Source organism: Tachypleus tridentatus, chromosome 13, assembly GCF_004210375.1.
Source record: "Tachypleus tridentatus isolate NWPU-2018 chromosome 13, ASM421037v1, whole genome shotgun sequence".
In the NCBI taxonomy this organism is placed as follows: domain Eukaryota; kingdom Metazoa; phylum Arthropoda; class Merostomata; order Xiphosura; family Limulidae; genus Tachypleus; species Tachypleus tridentatus.
Window position 1 is genome coordinate 165,327,704 of NC_134837.1, and position 14,486 is coordinate 165,342,189.

The following is a 14,486-nucleotide window of genomic DNA, read 5'->3' on the forward strand; positions in this document are numbered from 1 at the left end:
TATGTTTTGGAATTACACATTTTATTTACATATATAATTCACTTTCCATGAAATACTCAATAAATAATTACAAAAAACATTTATCTTTGGACTTGCATTTTCCATTTATTCCTCTACTGCACATTGTAATGCATAGTTAAAAGGTTTATCTTTGTTTCTTCACACATATACAAGTGCATTGATTCTGTAGTTGAATTAATTTCATTGAATTAAAACCCAACAAAAATATTTTCATGACCTGCTTAGAATGTTGAATAATAGTACTTCCAGGTGAGGTATCCATTTATAATGTACTAAACTGTATTTCACAAAATACTTTTTTTGCAATATATACTTATTTAAGTAAGAAAAATTTTTTGGCATATACTAATAATGCATGCAATATATGGATAAGAAGGTAATTGTTCAGGTAAATTTAAATAATATTGAATGAATTAGAAAAACATTTTAGTGCAATTTTCTAGAACTAACTAAAATCATAATTTCTAATAAGGATTTTTTAACAACACAATTACATCACATTAACTAGTTGCTGTTGAGGATATTTTACATGTATTCATATTAACATATGCAAAACCAACTTGGACATTCCAAATACAAGCATATCTCTTCTTTACTCTTATCTATATGGATTTTATGGATTTCATATATTCATGCTAATATTCTGTTAATTAATAAGTTTAAGTAATTTGTAAAATGTTTTCTGTTTGGAACTTAGTATCAAACTTTCATTTGTATGATTTTCAAGGATTCTGTGTCAAATAACTCACCTCCTCATAAAATTTTAACTGAGGAACTGGCTCATCACACAGAGTTTCACAGAATTCTTTGAAGAGAAGGTAACCTGTGAAGTAACATTTTAAAAATTTATCAAGATGTAATTTCATAATTCTTTTGTATTATATTTGAATAATAATGCTACACTTTTCTTTTACATGTATACAAAAAATATAATTTGAACAAAACTTTACAAATAATTTTTTTTAATTTTGAAGTTTAGTTGTTTTACTCACCACTGATGACCTAAAATACTAAGTGTTTAAATAACATGCAACAATCACAATTAACTATATTATTATTCAACAGACTAACTAGTTACTTAGTTTTTGGTGAGTAAAAAATTCACAAGTTATTTCTTTTTCAATAAATTAATGTTATAAGGCATACTTTACTTCCAAAATTTGTTAAAACATCCACAATACAATCTACACTGGAATGTGGGTAAGAAATGATGTGGTTCCAGATGTAGAGTGACTAGGGAACTACGAACTGAACTTGGCAAATCATCTACATCCAAAACCTCACCCACAAGGGTAGAATGAAAATTTATACTGTCTTCATTTCAATTCCTAAAATCAGGAGAAAACCTAGTGGAAAACTCCAGTAACTAACAGGGTAGCCCAGTGCAAGGAACCCTGGAATGACTCATCTGGAATCTGAAGGAAGTCCATCACTTGCTCTCAGCCATCATGGTTGTGAACAAGATCAAAATGACTCAGTTTGTCAACAATCTCATAATGAGGGAAAACCCAGGACAGAGATGGAAACATGACACATAGACCTTCTGCAACCCACTATACAGAAGAACAATAGAGAAGACAGACAACCTAAAATCCACATGACAACTTATACAACTGGTTCACTCAATCTCCAAAACCTTACTTGCTTGGTACTGACACCCAAGCAGAGGTAGAAGGAGGGCATCCAATGGAAGGGGTAAACTGCATTTGGGCAACTCAACTCTGCAAAAAACACTCATCCAGGGGCTCGTGTAACTCCCTCTATGCTGACAGAACACCACTCTATTCTGAACTGAATGGTTATAGCCTCCATGATTAACCACCCCAGCAGCTTGGAACTGGTAAAAGGTAAGGACTCCCATGTGCCATTAGAAGAAAGGGGTGAAAAAGTGCATAAATATTCTTTATCATTAACTTAGAGAATTTCAGACCATCTAGCAGTGAGCACTTAAACCACACAGTTTAATACTATGCAAACTTTATTATCCATAACAAAAGTACCCATCTTCACTTGGGTTATTAGGTTGATATTGTCTAAATGACCATGTTAGAGTGTGTGTTTTAAACCTATTTTAGCATCATCAAGGAAAACGTAGTTTTCAACTTGTAATTTCTTTTGCTTTATATGTGCAAATTGCAGTTTTTCCGTTTCAATTTTGGCATACATCACAATTTGCCATTATGATTTTAGTGAAGGGGGCTATAAAACTTTGTTATGTGTAGAGAATGTTGGTATGTTTTAAAGAAATTCAAAATAAGAATATAGACATTGGGATTACCTAGTTTAGAGCCAAGTAAATAAAATTTACCATGAAAATGAAAATATCAAACCAATTTTAAATCTAAATTACTTCAGAATTAAGGTATTTTCAGTTATAAAAGAACCTCTTTAATCAACAGACTTTAAATCAAGAAATTAACAATATTTTCCAATTTTGTTTTTATACATTTCATTTTATATTTAGAATATATCTATACTAGAATAACAACAATATTAGGTTATACCTTTGTTGCTAAGCAATATGACATAAAAGTCATTGCTAGAAAGCATTGTTACCAAAACACACTGGTTTTTCTATATATATTAAAAGATGTTATATAAGGTTATTTGTGTTTTTTCACTAGATTACTACATTAAAAAGATGTGCATAGACACATGCACATAGATAAGTAATAATTAGGTGCACAACTTCAGGGTCTACTTACTGTGGGTGCAGAATTTCAAGATTCTAGGTTTTTTTTTCTTGAAGCTATGGCAGTCAATCCTTTCTCTGTTTTTTTTTTTTTTGCCAGCTTGCCTCATTAGAAAGATGTGTACACATGCAAGTAGATAAGTTATAATACACAAGCCCACAGCATCTACTTAGTATAGGTTCAAAATTTTGGGTTTCTAGGTTCTTTCCCCTTGGTGCCATGGTAAACACACACACACACCTTTTTATTGCTGCACCTAGTACCTAGCTTCCCTCAGGATATTAGGTTTAAATATTCTAGATGATTATGTCAGTGTGTATGTATTCTGAACCCATTTTAGCATAAAAGTATAACCTACATACTTTTCTTATTGAGCAACATGACATAACCATTGTTGGAACACATTGTTACCAACACATATTGGCTTTTCTATATATTAGAAGTTCTATATAAGAAACCACTTTTTTCTATGTAATTTTTTGCTAACTTTCCTCATTAAAATGATGTGCATTCACATGTGGATAAGCTATATCCAGAGGTATATCTTTAGGGTCCACTTAGTTTGGGTGCAAAATGTTAGGTTTCTAGATTCTTTCCCCATGGAGCTATGTTGGTCAAACACAGACCCACAGACACATTAGTCTATCATTATAGACTAATTCAAGTTCAAAGTAAGCAAAGAATAGTCAAAGTCATCATGTGTAATATCACAATTTCTCAAAACAAGGTAATTTTAATTCACTCTTTCAAAAAGTGAAAATCATTTGGTAAAATAATAGATATTTAAATACTGCAGATGATGAATGTAATTGAGCTCAACCATAAAGTTTTTAAGCAAGTATAGAAAATAACTGGGCCCTTATCAACTGCTAATATCATATTCAACACTATTTTACTATAGTTCATCAAACCAAACATTTATAACTCACCTAATTTCTGGTTAAAGATCTTGTCAAAAGTCACCTCTCCCATTTTTTCTAAATGTTTGTGCATAACATTACGCACACTGAAAGAAAAATTAAACCCAACTCAGTAATTTAGGTATTTATTATTTACAAAATTCTATTCAGTAGTCAGTTAAATTGTATTGGTGACAGTTTTGACAAAAGTATTATTTTACTAATGCTGTTTTTGCTTTTTTAAAAAGAAAAATAGTTATTTATACAAAGGAAGATTGAAAGAATTGGAAAATATTAATATTCCATATGAGATATAAGTTTGCTGTTAATCATTGCATATACTCAGTCAAAAACTTCCATCTAAAATTTGGTTTCTTGTCAGCAAAGTCAAAGTTGAATTCTGATGTCAAAGGTTACCTGAAAAGTTAAAATTTAATAAACAAATCCCAGAAAAACTGATAGAAATAGAAGAGCAGTTGGAGATTAATTATCTTCTAAACCAAAAAGCAAGAAGAAATGTAATTACTTCTGATCCAGCAATAACTATGGATAGAACTAAACTGAGAGACAGAATATAATTACTTCTGATTTAGCAATAACTATGGATAGAACCAAACTGAAAGACAGAAGAAATGTAATTACTTCTGATTTAGCAGTAACTATGGATAGAACCAAACTGAGAGACAGAAAGGCAATTTTTTTCATTCTTGCCACAACTCACAGCATTGATCATGGATGTTCAGGAGTAATGGTAGAGGCACTAAATGAGAAGGAATGCATGGATGAGCCCCCAAAGTCCATCTAACTAAATATTAGTAAATATGAAGGCATGTTAATTGAAAAAGACTTCAGATTCCTCAAAACTGTTTGTTTGTAGTTAAGCACAAAGCTACACAATAGGATATCTATGCTCTGCCCACCATGGGTATTGAAACCTGGTTTTTACTGGTGTAAATCCGAAGACATATCACTGTGTCACTGGGAAACACCTCAAAACTGCATCTTGATTTCTGGATTATGACATCAAATAATAAAAGTTTAGAGAACTACAAGGAAGCACTACAAGCAGTTCAGCACTTAATTGTGGTAAGTGACAATGCTGAAAGGGGTGTAACTCTTGTAACGTATAATACTACCATAACAAAGAAGGAAGAACAGAAAGAGTTATTTCTTGCAGCTGTGTAGAATCAAGAAAAATGCTTTTCTGACAGCAAAATGAAACAATAACAATACAAAAATTAATCACACCAAAATCATATAATTATACAACTGTACATGCAATAAAATAATAATACTTTACAAATCATTTAAAGTACATAACAAATATGTTTTTATATCACATAGTACATATGATATGACCTCTGGATTATAGAACTTCAACTTCATTGAACAATCCCTAAAAATGTTCCAAAATTAATAGAATTGGATATTTAACACTTATTGATTAGAACAAGATCAGAGGTTGACAACTTTTGAATTCTAACTAAAAATTGTATCTGAAAATAAGAACCACCCTATTAACACAATAACATCACAATGTTCAGGGGTAACAAGGGAACTGTTTGTTATTCTCAGCAATCCTATCCTCCAAACCAAACTAAAACTATTAAATAAACAAGTTTAACAACAATGTTAATGCCAGCTCTTATCATTCATATATCTATCAAGCTTTCTTTTAAACCCACTCAAATTTACTGCCTCCACAACATCCAAAGGTAATCCACTTTATAGACCAACCACCATATTTGAAAAACAAAACTGTCATAGCTGAAAATAGCTTCTACCTTGCCTAAATCTTTGTGTTCCCACAGTTCTATAATTCTTGCTATTAAGTATGAAACATTTTGATGCATCAACATTATCAATTCCATTTACTATCTTAAACACCTCAAACAGAATCCCTCCATCTCTTCTTTTTTCAAGAGAAAAATTTTTATGTTCTTAATCTCTCTTCATATGACAACCCTTCCACCCCAGATACCATTTTAGTAACTCTCTGAACTCTTTCCAACAATACCTTTCCTAAGAATGAACATAATACACCAAATGTGGAATGATCAGTGACCTTTACAATGAAAGTATAACCTTGTTAGACTTGTATTCAATATTTCTGTAGATACAACCTAAAATCTTATTTCCCTACCACTAAAATCACCACACTGCTAATATGGCTTAAGAGACTGATCAACCATTACGCCAAGATCCTTTTCTTTCATTATACTGTTAAGGATATTCCCATCTAGATTACACTTTTAATTCAAATTAGGATAATATGTGCTGTATCTTACACCTATCATAATTAAAACCCATCCGTCATTTATTTGCCCCACTCACTAAACTCATCTATTTCTTTTGTAAATCAGCAGCATCCTCTTCACAGCCTGCAACACCCAAGACCTTGATATCATCAGAAAATTTAAGTAATTTATTGACTATTTCTTTCTCTATGTCATTAATGTAAATCCAAAAGAGCAATGGTCCTAAGACTGAGCCCTGAGGTACAACACTTGGAACATTAATCCAATCTGACTAAATTCCATTTATTACAACTATCTGCTTTCTTCAATCATGCCACTCTTCTATCCAGTTTGTTAACTTATCTCCCACACATACAAAGATAAGTTTCTTTACAAGTCTTTTTTGAGGTACTTTGTAAAATGCTATCTGAAAATTCAAACACACCAAATCTAAACACTTACCCTTACTGACATATGCAGTAACATTTTCAAAGCATGTCAAAATATTCTGTTCAACAGAATAGTCTTTACAATTAAGATCACTACTTTTAACCCTAAAATTACTCTAACTTCCTGAATGTCACTGTTAATCTTAACTGATGCTTCTCTTATATGTAACAGCTTAAGCTACTCTTGAAGCCCTGCTGTCATTTCCCACAATTTATACTTCTCTCTATTTATTTGCTCAACTTTAGTTGGGATAGCTTTAAACTTTTTCTTTAACTTGCCAACTCTACATGTAAATTGAACATCCTTACTAAAAGCTTTCTTAAAAGTGCATAGTAGTCCAGATCTCCCAAATCAAACCCATTTATTACACCTATTGCACATAAAAACTAGAAATGCTTAACCCCAGAATTAGCCTTAACCATTGTATTATTTGTATAATTAAAATAAATACTTGATACTGTGTTTAAATATCTGTAGCCTATTGTTACAGGCTCAAGTTATAGGGTTTAATCCATTTCAGTCAAGACTTCTTGAACTTGCATGTTTTTCTCACATCATGAATGTAGCCTATTTTTAACACTGTTAAGTTTAATTTTAACAATTAAGCAGTTTCTAGACTATTTATAAAATGAACCAATGAATAAATTAATCTTACAATTTCACTGCAAGTTAAATTATAACTAAACCTAAAGAACAGTTACATATACTAAGCCATATATTACACAACTAAAACCTAAATTAAAAGCTTTTAACTACTATTTCAGTTTCCAATCTCACTAAATCCAGTTTTTCTGTTATTCAATAATGATTTCTAAAGGTAGAAATAATAAAACTAAATAGCTTTCAAAAATCCACAATATTATCAAAACTTAGTTTTTTTCATGTCTTCTTTTTTGAATACCACCCTTTATATCATATTTAGGACTAGAGCTGGGCAACTGGTGAAATATGATAACTCATTGTTCACTGGACTCATTAACTGATTACATTCAACTAATCAACTATTCTCACAAGTCTTGGAGAGTTGATATAATCAGATATACTAATTTTGATTAAATAATTTTTTTAGCATTAATAAATTTAATGATAAGTTTGATTAATTGGTTATTTCGTGTGACCTAATCTAGGTCATCAATTCTTAAAGGCAGTGATGTAATACTATTTTTAGAATTCAGAAATTGCCATGAGCTCCCTTACCCCAACGAGCAGATAATTAACAAGCTACCATGTTTACTAATCAATAAAAAAATTACGAAAGTCATTGCTTGAGGTATAATACTGTAAAGTAGCAGCATATACAAGATCAGAGAGCTTTCAACTAATGACAAAAAAACTTCATTTTACTTACACCATTCCATATTACAAACATAATTATAATCCTATTAAACCACACTTGAATGTATAAGAAAGCAACATTGGAAATTGTCTATATCTGACATATAGGAACAGAGCTCCCAATAAACAAAGTGAGAGGTTGGTTGTTTCCTCACAACACCAAGACTACATCACATTTTACTTACAGAAAATGTATACCAATTAATCAATTTAATCACCTAGTTCTACTCAGATGCAAGTTCACCATATCTATGTGCAAAAGGACTCTTGCACATACATTACTTAAACGATGGTAGAAATTTTACATACAGTTATCCACAAATTAATTGAAATCTTTGGCAATTCCTAAAAACTCCAGTTGAAAAGTGTTCAGTTATATTAACAGCAAAAACTAATTAAACAATTTATAATATTGATAAGCATTACAGTTAGCATTTGAATTTCAGAAAACCTTTAGTGCACGTAGTTTTATGATAAGTTTATATCACTTTTGTATACATATACTTTTAACTGTAAATTATTTAAAAGCTCTAATAAAGGTTATCTACAAGAATGCCCTTATATGTTAAAACTTGTACATTGCAAAAATGCTTTAACACAGTATTGAAGTACAAAACACTCTTCTAAAACTGTATTAATGATGCTCAATTTAATTCAAATCCTCAAGATGCTTATCCACACAATGCTTTAATAACAACAACACATAACAAGCATATATCTACAAATGAATTTGGCAGAATCCCAACTATATTTAATACACGTTTGAAAGCAGATGTCAAAATTACAACATTTAAATCATCACTTGCAATACACAGTATTTTTAAACCACTACAAAGTAACTGTTAAAGCCTTCAACACTTTATTTCTAACCAGTTTAATTAGGAAATGGCATTTGATGTTTTCAGTGCACCTAAAACAGCATCTTAATCTACATAACTTTCCCAAAAATACTCTCTCATTTTTTACTATACAGTGATTATAAGTAATTTTGATATAAAAACATACATATATTACTTCAAACAGCTTCTCTTAGTTAACTTTCTTTGGTCATAAATTTTATTTTTAATATTAATATACTTATAAGCATAATATCCATTGTCTTACTTCGCAAACTAAACATTTTCACAGTTGTATGATTCATATTATTTCTTTAGCTTTTACTCAGTTTAATTGCATGATCTTTAATTTAATACAGCTTAATGAAATATTACATTTAAAAAAAAATTACACTATGCATGAATCACTCCAAATTTACAAAATATCTTTTTTTTACTCTTGTAAATGCTTCCTGCATAGCTCTGAAGGGATACTAATAGTAAATTACATTAACATAATAGTTTTGTTCACAATTACTTAAACTGTTCTCTGTTTAATCTGCTGTGTAATAAATATTAAAATCTCTGTCCCATTGTTTTTTCAATCACTGAATTATCCAAACAAAATACAAAACTAAAGAAATACAAGCTATTTAAAGTCAGAAAAACATCTTGAAACATTAACTTTACATTTCAAATGACTGCTTTTTGCTTTTCAACTTTGAATGGTTTCAAGGCTACCGAAATTACACAACTCTTATATACATACACACATGTCCAAGTAAAACATATATCACAACCACAAAAAAAATTCAGATTATTAAATTAGACAGTTGCAGAAAATACAAATTTTCTCATGTTAGAACTAATACAGTACTGCTTTCTTACATATTATTGAACATTCATTGTTAACCAAAACTGATTCAAACCAAACTAGTTACATTTATATTTCTTTATACTCTATGCAATAAATAAATATATATATATATAAATAAATAAACACAAATATAAATATATATGTATATATATATACACACACACACACTATGAAATTTACATATCTAAATGTGAAATATATGCAACTTATTTCAAACAAATATTATATTCTATGTATTGCAAAAATAATGTTACATCACTGATGAAGATGATAATGACCACACATAAAATTCAAGTTATGAAATGATAAATCTGATACTATATAATGTTTTAAAAAATAAGTAAGTACTGTGCTATATATTTGGAAGCTATTTTGATGTATGTATTATACATAGCCCTTACCTTGGATCTGGTAAGACAATTCTTTTGCTTGCCCTTGCTGCTGGGGTAGATTTACTCTTTTCCATAGCCATGAGGTAGCTGACATCTGCCAGAACAGCTTCTAGATCAGCCATTTTTTCGAATTTTTCCTGTCCAATTATCTTTAAAAATTCCAGTACGTTTTACTGAATACTAAGTAAAAATAATAAATTTCTAACTCCTAAGTCATTTACGTCAACACTTTTAACTGTTGCAGATCAGGACATCAATTCAGCACACAAAATATCATATGATTAACATGTGTACCGACATATTATCTCCCTGAAATGATCATTATCATTCCCGAGCAGATGCAGTGAATCCTTACATTTCTACAGCTCTCATAATAATGGTGTCTCAAATAAAGTTTAAATGTGAGAAATTCAAGTGGACATGTTTTGGCAGTGAATCAAATCAGAGTCGTTGTTTTACAAATTCAATGCAACATACAGAATACTCCTCTATGCTGATTACCTAGCAAGTCTTGAGAGCTACAGAAACCGTCAAGAAGAAACTGCTGGTCCAAAATAATATAACAGTATTTTAAAGTTCAATACTAAAAGTGTTTTAAAGGTAATATTTCATTCTCCAAAACTTGGGCAACTGAAACTGTGGAACTTGGAAAACTGATTGAGCGGAAGCACCTACCTGGGAAATAAATGATGAAGCATAAGTTTGACTATTTAAAATAAAGTGTTTAAAAGTGTGCTTAATCTAATTAAGACGAGTAAATATCATTATCATACACAAATTTCACCACAGTAATCCATATAAGCTTATCTGTCTTCTTTCTTGTCTATATTCATGATCATGAAATTGATAACATTATACATGTACAGCGACCTCTTAACCGTTAAAATTTATCGAATATTGAAGCTGTTTTCTATAATCTAGTTAACACTAGTACATTACATTATACAATTTATTTATTCTAAGTTACGTCTACAAAACCTAAAACTGCAGTTCATTTTAAAACTGTAAATAAAGAATAATGTATCACAGCCAAATAATAATTTTTTTATTTATTTTTAACAGATTGTTTAGACAGAGTATTCATGATAAAACTTAGTTGAATTGACGGTTTTTGTTTGTTTTGTTTTTTAATTTCGCACAAAGCTACTCGAGGGCTATCTGTGCTATGTTTTTTTGTTTTTTGAATTTCGCACAAAGCAACTCGAGGGCTATCTGTGCTAGCCGTCCCTAATTTAGCAGTGTAAGACTAGAGGGAAGGCAGCTAGTCATCACCACCCACCGCCAACTCTTGGGCTACTCTTTTACCAACGAATAGTTGGATTGACCGTCACATTATAACGCCCCCACGGCTGAAAGGGCGAGCATGTTTGGCGCGACGGGGATGCAAACTCGCGACCCTCAGATTACGAGTCGCACGTCTTAACACGATTGGCCACGCCAGGCCCTATCTGTGCTAGCTGTCCCTAATTTAGCAGTGTAAGACTAGAGGGAAGGCAGCTAGTCATCACCACTCACCGCCAACTCTTGGGCTACTCTTTTACCAACGAATAGTGGGATTGACCGTACATTATTACGCTCCCACGGCTGATAGGGCGAGCAAGGATAACAGTTATTCTTAGAAAATTTATCAAAAATATTTGTTTATATAGCAAAACATGGTGTGTATAGTTTGTGTTTTAAGAGCAAAACCATACACTAGCTTTACCCATTCAAACCAGTTTGTAGCATCTCAAGCCTTCAAGCTAACTTCCTTCAGGAGGACTTTATTTATAACAAGTGTTAAATTATTTTACTCTAATATGAAAAAGTGGGTTATTTTGTGGATCATACTCACCATGTTTGTTATCTTAAGCTATTTTCATGTCGTTTAAGAGCTTTCATGCGACTTCGTCAAACAGTGAAGAAAGCAATGGATGACAGAATTTCGTCGTCGAATGCACTAGAAGATGGCAGATAAGGATATGGCAGTAATGTACAGTCTATAATTGTTTATGTTTGAGCCCCAGACCTAAGTTATCACATTTCAACCACTTGCCGATTCTATACAAGACATTGAAAATGTCATGTCTGTCGAAGTGAATGAAGATTGGCTATTGTCAGATATATTATGGTTTGCTTTTTATTATAAATTTTGATTTTCTTTTGTTTAAATACCATATAGATCCGATAGTCAATAACCTACTTTATTCAACAGTAAATTTATAGAAAAAGAAGACAAAATCAAACCTATGAATCCAGTCAAGCTGTTTGAATTTCTTCGAACACGTCGTATGCTCTTCAGGATCGGATTTCGGAGGAAATTTGTGAAGACATTGTTTGGGAATATTCCGCATCCATAAACAACGCAACAGAAAACCATATTTGTTGATTTGATTCCTTATACGCTTTGCTAACAACCGGTGATAATTTTGATTACTTTTGAAGCGAATTTTTTCAACAACAAAACAATTTTTCTATGCAAACAAACTTTCAAGTGCAAGCTAACAATGGCGTAGATAGAAGCAACAGCAGGCCACCGTGGTAGTTGTTTGCCTGGATATCTTCTTTGGCCCCAATATTTAGAACTACAATTCGTTTACGCTCTCAGTCGTTGGAATCTCCGTCTAATGACAGAGACCTCTCCACTCGAACCAGGAGAGCATCCATGGAGGTCGACAGACCTTCTGACAATAAAGAAGAAAGGCGTGGCTGTAAACCAAAGGGTTTTCTACCCAGTTCTACTCCAACTAACTAAAATGGCCTTTTTCATACAGTGGAATTATCGAGGTTTTCGTTCTTAATTGGATGACAGATATGAAGGCCTCGATTGATTTCTATCATCCTCTGTGTTTTTCCTTGCAATAAGCCTTTTTGAATCCTGCTTATACGGTTATTTTTGTCAGTTTTCTTTATACTGGAATTACAGTTTGTGTGATGGACGAATGCATAGAGTGGTGGCACAGCTGGTCGACCGGAACGTAACCACCCTGTCTTTATAGCTCGATACATCCTTGTTGGCTGTCACAGTCCATATTTTCTTGGGTCATACTATCGTTGCTTGGTCTCTCAACCTGTTAGCCTGGAGAGACTTAGGATCGATCAGTCCTTGATGCCTTTGTTGAACAATTGCCATCTCTCTTTTAAATTCTGGGAGACTTTAATGAACACAATCCCTCTGAGGTGGTGCTGACATTGATGGAAGGGGTCGTTCTGTACAACATACACTCATGGATCACAATCTTTCCCTCTTCAGTACTGGTCCTTATACTTATTTTCATGCACCTAGTCAGTCTTTTACTGACACTAATCTGTCTATTTTATCCCCTTCACTTTTCTCTAGCTTTTCTTGGAGGGGTTACAGTGACCCACGGGGCAATGATAATTTTTTTATCATTTTGAGAGAGACTGACCGCAGTGGATGCCAACCGACCAGTGTGCCTTGGTGAAAGATGGGCCAGCCAACTGACCCTCTTTCATGGATCTCTTGGAACTTGATCCTGTAGTCATTTGTAAGCCCTCAATAGACGGCTGCGTGGCAGTGACTGACTGTATTATCCAGGCGGTTGCTCAGTGTATTCCTAAAACCTCGACACGTTTTTTATGGTATCCTCGCCCATGGTGGAATCCAACCTGTCACACGGCATAAAAGCCTCAAAAACAGGCATGGTATACCTTTTGTAGGTATCCCACACTTTCAAACCACATCACTTTTTATCGGTCAGATGCACATGCTCGGCAGGTAAGACGTCAAAGCCAAAAAGAACCTTGGATTAAGTTCACAGCTAGCATCTCTTCTACCACCATTTACAAATCATATGGGACAAGATTCAGAAGGCCAGTTGGCAGCATACTTACACCCCTTTTGATCTTGCTCCCTTTAATTATCACCTTGTTGAATATTTAATTCAAGCTTTATAAGCCTTAAACAGAGTTTGCGTTTACATAGATATATATATCTGCAAATGTATTACTAAATCAAATTAGACCAAATCTTGGGACACAGAGTCACTTTCTTTATGATCTATCCAAATTAATCAACTGATAGCCTCACAGAATAGAACATATACCTAGCTAGAGCTTTAGACAAAGATTTTGTTGGTTGAAAACAGGATATCACAATGATGCAAAAAAGTCAATAAAAGTCAAGCATTGTTTTCAAAAACTGACGAAAAGACATCGCTCCCACTTGACTATTAAATCAAAAAACGCAACTAAAGTTGCATAGCATGAAGTTAACTTAACACACATGAATATATATGTGTGTGTGTGTGTGTAGCCAATTGCTTCATTTTCAGTGGCAAGATTAGATCGCATGATTATGTAGCTAGGCACTTGTATTTCTTTGAAAATGATCTGAATATGTGAAAAGATGGTCAGATAGCTCGGGATAATATGCTTTTATCATTATCCTTAAGTAATTATATAAAGCATTACGAATTTATAAATCACAGAGTAATTCCCTTTTACAAAGTAGACAATGAAAAATATGTATAAATAGTCTTTTATATTTTATTCACTTTATAATGCTGCATAAGGATAAATTACAATTTTATTTGTTGTGAATATGTTGTAAATTCAACTGGTAATGTCATATTGTACCAGAATCTATATTTAAACATTCATGGCTATTAATTGATAATCTGCTATCGTTAAAAAAAAACAAACAAAGTCATATTTACAAGGAATCTCACGCAACTTGTTTTGTTTGCGTTTTTTAATTTCGCACAAAGCTACTCGAGCGCTATCTGTGCTAGCCGTCCTTAATTTAACAGTATAAGACTAGAGGGA

General features: G+C 32.3%; 1 protein-coding gene across 3 annotated transcripts in view; it reads right to left on the reverse strand.

Moving 5' to 3' along the window:
• Window positions 1-10,580, reverse strand: part of LOC143236793 (G protein-coupled receptor kinase 1-like) — a 58,993-nt gene extending 48,413 nt beyond the window's left edge. For 2 of the 3 annotated variants that reach the window (XM_076475353.1, XM_076475354.1), the window contains exons 1-3: window positions 9,729-10,580; window positions 3,644-3,720; window positions 771-844 (exon numbers count right to left, since the gene is read on the reverse strand). In XM_076475353.1, the coding sequence (XP_076331468.1) occupies window positions 771-844; window positions 3,644-3,720; window positions 9,729-9,841 (264 nt within the window). In that variant the 5' untranslated portion in view covers window positions 9,842-10,580. The remainder of the gene's footprint in view (window positions 1-770; window positions 845-3,643; window positions 3,721-9,728) is intronic. The other variant, XM_076475355.1, reaches the window with a different exon arrangement.
• Window positions 10,581-14,486: the final 3,906 nt, after the last annotated feature.